Source organism: Sinocyclocheilus grahami, unplaced genomic scaffold (genome assembly GCF_001515645.1).
Source record: "Sinocyclocheilus grahami isolate Dianchi unplaced genomic scaffold, SAMN03320097.WGS_v1.1 scaffold1123.1, whole genome shotgun sequence".
Classification (NCBI taxonomy): Eukaryota; Metazoa; Chordata; class Actinopteri; order Cypriniformes; family Cyprinidae; genus Sinocyclocheilus; species Sinocyclocheilus grahami.
Genome location: NW_015506302.1, coordinates 252707 through 262021, shown reverse-complemented (window position 1 = coordinate 262021; position 9315 = coordinate 252707). Strand labels below are relative to the sequence as shown.

At 37.6% G+C, this 9315-nt stretch overlaps 1 protein-coding gene across 1 annotated transcript; it reads left to right on the top strand.

Annotated features, from left to right (window-relative positions):
• Nucleotides 1-697: 697 nt before the first annotated feature.
• LOC107567053 (spermine oxidase-like) lies at nucleotides 698-6122 on the top strand (the record flags this gene model as incomplete). Its single annotated transcript, XM_016252648.1, has 4 exons — nucleotides 698-886; nucleotides 2545-3244; nucleotides 4854-5014; nucleotides 5757-6122. Coding segments are annotated over 4 exons (1203 nt in total), but the record flags the coding sequence as incomplete, so codon positions are not given.
• Nucleotides 6123-9315: the final 3193 nt, after the last annotated feature.

The following is a 9315-nucleotide window of genomic DNA, read 5'->3' as shown; positions in this document are numbered from 1 at the left end:
AGGTGGACTGGATTAGACTGTAATACAAATAGTTGAGTTTGCCAGGTGCATAGAACATTTATAACAGGTTTTCATGAAAGTGTTGGTCAGTTTATCTGCTTGACATTTTTCACTTCAAGCTCACAGCTGCCAGAGTAAAAGTTATGTGTTCTGTGGTTGTTACCTCATCCTCTCTCTCACTGTCTTTGGCAAGATCCCGGTCTTTTGTTTGCTATCAATATTTCTTAATTTATTTGTAATGTTGCATCTGACAATCTAGTGTCAAACACTGTTATGAATGTGACAAATATCTTTGCAATTTAGGCTAATGAAAGAGAAAACCACTTAAAGGGATAGTTCACCCAAACATTAACTCATTATTTCATCGTGTCATCATTTAGACACACCCATGATGTTCCAAACCTGTATGGCTTTCTTTCTTCTGTAGAAATATATATATATTTTTTTTTCTTCATACAAGTCAATGGTCACTGACATCACTGACATTCTTCAAAACTTCTTTTATACAAGTTTGGAACAACATGAGGGTGATGACGGTTTTCATTTTTGAGTGAACTATCCTTTTAAAAGTTATGCAATATTTTGACCCTAGTGTATTCCAGCCTCATTAACTAATGCAATGAAACCCTTGTTTGTGGTAAGGATAGCTTCATGATCGGATGGTTCTACGATTTCTCACCCTTAATCTTGTTGAACGACCTCCTTTCTGCAGGTGTATGAGCTGACTCAGGAGTTCTTCCAGAATGGAAAGCCTGTGGGAGCCGAGAGTCAAAACAGTGTGGGGATCTTCACACGAGATGTGGTGCGCAAGAAGATCATGCTTGACCCTTATGACTCAGAAAGCACCAAGAAACTAAAGTTATCTATGCTACAACAGTACCTCAAGGTGGGCAGGGCTCTAATGTTTTGAAGAGATTTTTCATAAGAAAATCATGGTTAGTTTAGCCGCAGAATAGTTAAAAATAAAGATATCTATAGACCTGATTTTGAAATTATAGGTGTGGCATCTTGTTTGCCATCTCCGTAACAAGCCACAACCAGAAGTTCCTGTTGTAAGCAGATTTACTGCATCTCTATGACAACATAAAACACATTGCATGTGTCCTCACCTTTGCAAGATAACAGTGACTTCAAGCTCACTGCCATGCATGCTTCCTTCCCACTCTGTTGCAACAGTGAGTTTCTCTTGCAAAATACTGTAGACTTCCACCCACAGAGGTATGGATTCCAAACGTACTACTGTTTTAATCATTTAATCATCAACCCACACTTTGACCTAGGCTCACAATAGGCTTGTATTTACAATTAATGGAACAATTCAACTTCATTATTAACATCCCACAGCTGGTCCTTAGCTGGTTTAAGCTGGTCATAAGCAACTAGCTCCTGCTCAGGACCAGCTAAGCCAAGAAACTAAAGTTATCTATGCTACAACAGTACCTCAAGGTGGGCAGGGCTCTAATGTTTTGAAGAGATTTTTCATAAGAAAATCATGGTTAGTTTAGCCGCAGAATAGTTAAAAATAAAGATATCTATAGACCTGATTTTGAAATTATAGGTGTGGCATCTTGTTTGCCATCTCCGTAACAAGCCACAACCAGAAGTTCCTGTTGTAAGCAGATTTACTGCATCTCTATGACAACATAAAACACATTGCATGTGTCCTCACCTTTGCAAGATAACAGTGACTTCAAGCTCACTGCCATGCATGCTTCCTTCCCACTCTGTTGCAACAGTGAGTTTCTCTTGCAAAATACTGTAGACTTCCACCCACAGAGGTATGGATTCCAAACGTACTACTGTTTTAATCATTTAATCATCAACCCACACTTTGACCTAGGCTCACAATAGGCTTGTATTTACAATTAATGGAACAATTCAACTTCATTATTAACATCCCACAGCTGGTCCTTAGCTGGTTTAAGCTGGTCATAAGCAACTAGCTCCTGCTCAGGACCAGCTCATGACCAGCTTAAACCAGCTCAAACCAGTAGTCATGCTTCAAAACATATATAGCATATGCTGTTTTTTTCAACAAGGAGTACCGTTTGTCCCGTTCAGTCAGGCTGGTCACAGAAATTCTGATAGTAGCAAAAGCTCCAGATTACTGTGGTAAAAGTAGGACTTAAGTAGGACACTTAATGCCATCCTGTAATGCTAAAGGTTATGGGAGGAAGGGGCAGGACCAGAAAAAGCACTCACCTGGCTGTATGCCTACTAGACTATGTTTGCCTGTATTTGTTTACAACAGTATAGTTTAGAACTGTAACCTTAGAGTAAATGGTGTGTTTAGCAGAGCTCAAGCATATGCAAGGCTATACATAAAGTGAATGGTCACAATCAAAATCAGTAGACTTCAGTTTTGGTTCCAAGAAGTACCTTAACAGCAAGTTTTCTGTGCAATTTCTTCTTTTCTTAATTTTTTCGTCCAAGTGAATGGTCACAATCAAAATCAGTAGACTTCAGTTTTGGTTCCAAGAAGTACCTTAACAGCAAGTTTTATGTGCAATTTCTTCTTTTCTTAATTTTTCTTCTGTGCCTCAGGTGGAGAGCTGTGAAAGCAGTTCCCCCAGCATGGATGAAGTGTCTCTAAGTGAGTTTGGTGAGTGGACTGAGATTCCTGGCGCTCACCATGTCATTCCTGGTGGTTTCATTAAAATCGTTGAGATCCTGGCTCAGGACATCCCAAGTCGTGTCCTCTGCCTCAGTAAGCCTGTCCGCCGCATCCACTGGAACTGCAGCTCCCATGATACAGAGGAAATTGTAGATCAGGTTGACCATAACCAGGACCAACGGCCCAGCCATTCGCCGGTCTGTGTGGAGTGCGAAGACGGCGAGTGTCTGCTGGCAGACCATGTGATCGTAACAGCCTCTCTTGGGGTTCTGAAGAAAGCTCATGAGACTCTCTTCTCTCCAGGACTACCACTAGACAAGGCACAGGCCATCCAGAAACTGGGCATTAGTACTACCGACAAGATCTTTCTGGAGTTTGCAGAGCCCTTCTGGAGCCCTGAGTGCAACAGCATTCAGTTTGTGTGGGAGGACGAGGCACAACTGGAGAGCCAGGCATACCCAGAAGAGCTGTGGTACCGAAAGATCTGCAGCTTTGATGTGCTGTATCCACCTGAACGCTATGGCCACATGTTGAGTGGCTGGATCTGCGGAGAAGAGGCCCTGCGCATGGAAAGGTGTGACGATGAGACTGTGGCGGAGATATGCACCGAACTACTGCGCCAGTTTACAGGTCAGTATATGCGCAAGAATAACACTGTAATTCACGAGTTCACACTTACATATAATAAGCAGAGTAAAGGTTATGTGTATTTGGCATGCTGTCCGAGGGGAGGGCTCTGATCTCGGAATTTTGGCCCGAACCCAGAGTAACCCCAACCCCCCCCCCAGGATTTTAATGCAATCAAGTTGCCATCCAAGCACGGAGTCAGAGTTTTGTCACATGCACATTTAACTGGTCATATTAATGCGGTCTGCTTGTCATGCTTTTAAGTTATATTTCTCTGTGACAAGAAGGCACATATACCTCTGACAAGGTCAGGTCTCTAGTGTAAATGTATAGACAATAGCTCTAAAGTTTCCAAGGTGGTGTGAAAGATTGTACTGTAAACAACTCTGGTTTCGCTTCCATTGTAACCCTTTCATGACAGAACACAAGTCAGATATAAGGGTCAATGCACACATCCTCTGTAGATGATGTCAACAGACTGGCATGCCTCTTAACTAGGTCAGACTGTTTTAATCCAGATCCACAGCAGGTTCCCCTCCCATCTGCCCGAGTCCTATATAATTAGTATGCTGAAATTGGATTTGGTCACACCTTACCACTGATAATTGAAAGGTCCCCTAATTTCTGTCATTGTATGACAGTAGATTGAAGATTAACTTCACTTGTACAACACATGTCCACTCAACCCATACCACTAAAACAAACATAGATCAGCATAAAAGAGCAGTACTTCAAAATGTTTTACACTTTAAACAGGGTTTCCGTGGGTCCTTAATCTTACATTTAGTTGTATCAAAAGTTGTATCTTAAATGGTACAGTAAAGTCTTAATTATGTCTTAAATTTAGGAATGGAAAGAAAATAATTGTGATACGATTTAATGTGACGATGAAACTTAAAAAGGCTGTGATTTCATTAAATAAACATAAGCGTTTCAAAGTCAGGAGTTGTGCTGCTGTGTGTACTGCGGTTACCGGGGGAAACTGGTATATTTATGCCGTTCCAAAAGCATCACCTGCTGGCAGAGAATGAATTTGCAATTTTAATAATGCTGTTTTTGTTCAGACCAATGTAAAAATCAACCCATGTTTTTATGTAGCAGCGAACTGGTGGATCGACAAGAATATAATGAATTATTAAAATCTAAACAATTAAGACACTGAAATATATTTAGATGTTATTTCATTAATAAAATAATTGATAATAATCGTTTAAATTAATATAATAATTGATACTTCTGACTCATCAATTTTCTTAAAAATGGTTTAAAGGCTGAAATGTGAAATTTGTTTATTTATTTACTTTATTTAAACCTATATCTGAACTGTAAATCATGCTTTTTATGGTCATTTTACAGTTTAATATGTTAACATAGACGTTGCCCTACCCTGCTACTATATGGTATTAATTATATTTGTGCAGGTCTTAAAACGTTTTACATTTGAGATTAAAATCCTGCAGATACCCTGCGTAAGAGGAAAGAAGGATTGTCTGGGTTTAAAGTTGTAGCAACAATATGCACAAGTTTAAGATAAATTTAAATGTTTTTTTTATCAATTAGTAGCGTTTGGCAAATAGTCAGTTTATTTTCATATGTTTGATGTTTCTAACAGGGAACCAGAATATTCCAAAACCAAGGCGGATCCTGCGCTCCTCATGGGGCAGTAATCCCTATATCCGGGGTTCTTACTCTTTCACTCGAGTTGGCTCCAGCGGCAGAGATGTGGAGAAGCTAGCTGAGCCCCTGCCTTATATTAAGAACACTAAGGCTCCGGTGAGTTGAAATTTCCACTAAGTTGTATAAACTATTAAAGCAAATTTTGCACAATTGCAGTATGTGCTTAACATAGATTAGGTATCAGAATTTATGCAGTCAAATACATATTGCATATCTGAGTATCAGACTCTTTATAAGTGCATGTTCACATGGTGGGCAAATAAGTGAATGGTGGGTAAATTATGGTTTTTATTTCCATTAACTTATCTGCCAATTAAACCAAAAACATCAGGTGCCCTTACTGCCCTCTACAAGGCATAAGACTTGTTTCTGATTATTTTAAATAAAATACATTTGAATCCTGTTTAGAACTGCTTATATGGCCTCTTCACCTCTTGTCATTGTTAAAATTTCCCATGACTGCTCTAAAGTCAGGCTGAACCGAGTTGCTTGCATGGAGGATTTTTAAATGGGTCTTGTTGAGCTCTGCAGAACTGAGACTGAAATTTGAGTCAGATGAGAAGGTTGAGTTGTACAAGGGCCAGACAAACACATACATATACGCATAAGCATACAAACATGCTCTGGCCAATTAAGGGTCTGAAAGGAACAGTCTGTCCCCACAGACTGCACTGCACAAAAAGATCAAGAGGCTAGAGACTGTAAAATCACTTTTCTATAGCAGAACGATTGAGACTCATGCTTAAAATAGCTTACTGGGCCCCAGGGTAGTAATGTTGTAGAGCATAAGTTTGGTCAAGATAACTTTTATTGTTCTTTTCTTTTCATCTTTCCAAAGCCACTACAGGTATTGTTTGCTGGGGAGGCCACCCATAGAAAATACTATTCCACTACCCATGGTGCTTTGTTGTCAGGGCAGAGGGAGGCCAACCGCTTAATCGAGCTGTACCAGTACTCCTTCGGTGAAGAAACCACAAAGCCTAACATTTAAAATAATCGCAACAAAAACAAGAACCACTTACTAGTGACAAAAACAAATGTGTTATGTGCTATCTGTATTTCAAATAATGAAATTATGAAAACCTAGTAGGGGCATTAAACTAATAACAATAAATCCTCTTTATACTGTATTTAGATTAGCACTCTGTAGATTTTACTTGAGATGTACTGTACAAGGCAGCCATGTGGCGCTTTCTCTAGTCCTTATTCTGAAGTGCTCTAAAATTTCCTGGTAGATGGCTGCGTTGACTATGGACTTCAGAAAACACAGTGGACCAGCATGATAATTGTAGGTAAAAAGTTCAGACTTTGTCACTAGAAAATCTATTGGCTAAAAAAAAAACAGAGGGGGTTATATATGAGAGGTGCTGACCTTACTAAAGGGATAGATGTGGAATCAAGTTTAAAAATAAAGATCCAAACTCCATTTTACTTGGTGGTAGTATTGTACCAAAAGCTAGTTTGCTAACTTCCAAAAAAGTTAATACAAAACAGGAGGAGAAGATTCTCAGTGTGGGTGAAGTTAATGTAAGTTTGTAATTTAAAAAGTTAATACACTTTTACATTAGATGTTTGTGAATTGTAAAGTTCAGAGTATTTTAATGAAGTTTGGTTCCGCTTAAATAAGATTTCCTGATAAGACAGATGCCTGTGGCGTTGATGGCCCAACCACCCCTAGTGGTCAGGAGAGTTTGTGGTTTAATTCTGTTGTGAACTTTTGTATGCTTTTAAATGTAGAAGTGTTATGCACCTATGTGCCATATTGTCAAGGTTTATCAGTGAATATTTTAGCTTCCCAAGATTTAATTAGATCATTAATTATTAACATAACAAATTAGAGATGACTATATTGGTTTCATGTTACATTAAATGTTTGTCAATGCAGAGCTAAGCTATTATTATTATTATTTTTTGTGGAAATTGTGTTCATAGCGATAGATTATTATTATTTTAATTGTTTATTCTTAGAAGTATCCTAATTTCAGTCTCCTGATTGCCGTTTGAGTTCCATATGAGTTGAATGCCTCTAGTGATTCTGAGCTTAATGTATTGACTGCCATCTTCTGGTCGGGAAGGAAATCACTAGACGAGGATTGTTTAATTATTTAGCAAATATTCCATTCTCATCCACATGTCCAAGAAGGGTTTCCCTAACTTTTCCATAACGGTATTCTCATCTTCTATATTTGTAAAGCCCCAGAGTCATGATCACAATTTAACGTTACACTACAACAACCAAATGCGCACAAATACACGTTTAAATTGTATAAAAGGAGATTGCTGCTTACCTTCTTTTAGTTAGATGAGATGGTTGTGACTACACTGAGACTAAAATGGCGCTTTTAATCGTTCTTACTAACGTTACGGCTCAAATTTGTCGAGTGACTCGGTGTGTGAACTAACCGAGGTTAATTAACTGTCACCTGCCTAAAGCCAGTTATGGAAATGGGCGGAGCAATTTTACTACGTCGTTTCCTATCATGTGATAGGAAATACGTATGCTTGTAATATAAATGTATTAATCTCTTATGCCTACTTGTATAACATCAAACAGACTCTGTCAAACAACTAAAATTAATACGACACCATTTTTTTTTCACCTACAAATATTTCTCGACCCCAAGAGGTCACTCTGCTCTTCACTATTTTTGAACAGTTAAACTAACGGTTTTCAAATTAAGAAATACAATTTTTATTTTAACATCAAGAAAAGGCACCAGTATATAGGGAGACCAGGTATGGTTGTAACATGTGGAGAGTTGTAACAACACCAATTCAACCAATAAAGGATAAGATAGGAGTCCTATGATAATTTCATTATTTACCCACTTCCTTCCAGATCCTATATGAATGGTTATCAAGGCTCTAAATAGGTACATGCAGATTTGATAAGAAACTGATTTTGAGGTAAGAATGTATATATCTTTTTTTGACCAAAACTATATTTTGTTTAGTACTACTTAAAGTGTTGCAGATAAAATCATATAACTTACTTTAGAATAACTTGCTGATTCTCAGGCAAAATGTTAAGCATTTTTAAACTGCTAATTTCAAACCATTATGCTAATACAGATAATGGTTTGTTACAATCTACCCCACCGGCAGTGGGGTAGATTGTAACAAAGGCACGCCATGTATTTGACATCAACTTATAATTGCTGTGATATTCTTGCAGAGGTCTGAATTGGTGCCTTCTGTAGTGAACAAATGCAGTGCTTTGTATAAAAGTTTGAGCACTCTTGCTCAGAAATTCAGAGAGTTACAGATACTGAAACAAAAAGCGTTACAACCGTACCTGGTCTCCCCCTACAAATAGATTTAGGTACATTTTCATCTCTCTTCCTTTGCTATAAACATTTTTGCTTATGTGATTTTCATCTGTTGCTTGCTCACTGGTTGCTGATCTATTTTTTTTCTTTGAAATTATATTATGACAAATGCAACACTTTTCTTTTTGAAAATGCCATATAATATTGCACTGCAAATTATGTTAACGTACCACAAAGTAAATTATTTAAAGATAATATTGTAATAATTTGCCTTCGCTGATGAAACTTCAGTGATGCTAAAAAAATAAAACAATTTAAAAAGATTTCTTTTTTCAAAGTACAATTGAAACACATTTGTAACATTAAAAAAAAAAATCATATTACATATTGGTCTCTCTTTTTTTTTTTTAAATGCCAGTTAAAATGGAAATGTGAACTGAGCTTAATTATAAAATCCTAGATGCAAAGATTTTGAAACTGAACTATTTCTATTCCCCTGTGTATTGGTGCAGTGTCACAAACTAACCCCTATACCGATTTAGTTGTTTTTATAGGCAGGCATATTTTGGGGGAAAATGTCCGCAACATTTATCTCTCATGATGTTCAGCTCTTTGTGTTCTGAGAAAGGTTTCAAATGTTTTCTGGCCTGTGAAATTGACAGACACACTAGAGGCAATTCCCACGGTATAGAAGCCTCCAAAGTGCCAGTGTGCAGAGGGCTGACACTGTTCTTATTTTAACTCTAAACCTTTTGACCTCTTGTTCCTGACCTGGCTGATTCTTGTGCTATGAATTTTAATTAATGTGCAAGGCGTACATAAATATTCTTCTTTTTATTCTTCTTTAAAACACAGAAAGTCAGCAAACATCTTGGAAAATACCAGTTTATTTTAGATCATTACATCTATGTCATTTAATATGAGCAAAGCCTTGTTTATGCTGACATAAACAAGTACTTTTGAAAAGAGCCCTTATGCATGTAAACAAAAATAAATGCTACAGTATCACTCAAAGCATTGACAGACGAGCATGTTTTTTTTCAGACCTCATGGACATGAGAATTCCCAAAGACATCTGTAGACCAGTTACCAGTTACAGTTTACTCATATGCTTGTTTAGCTATAAAC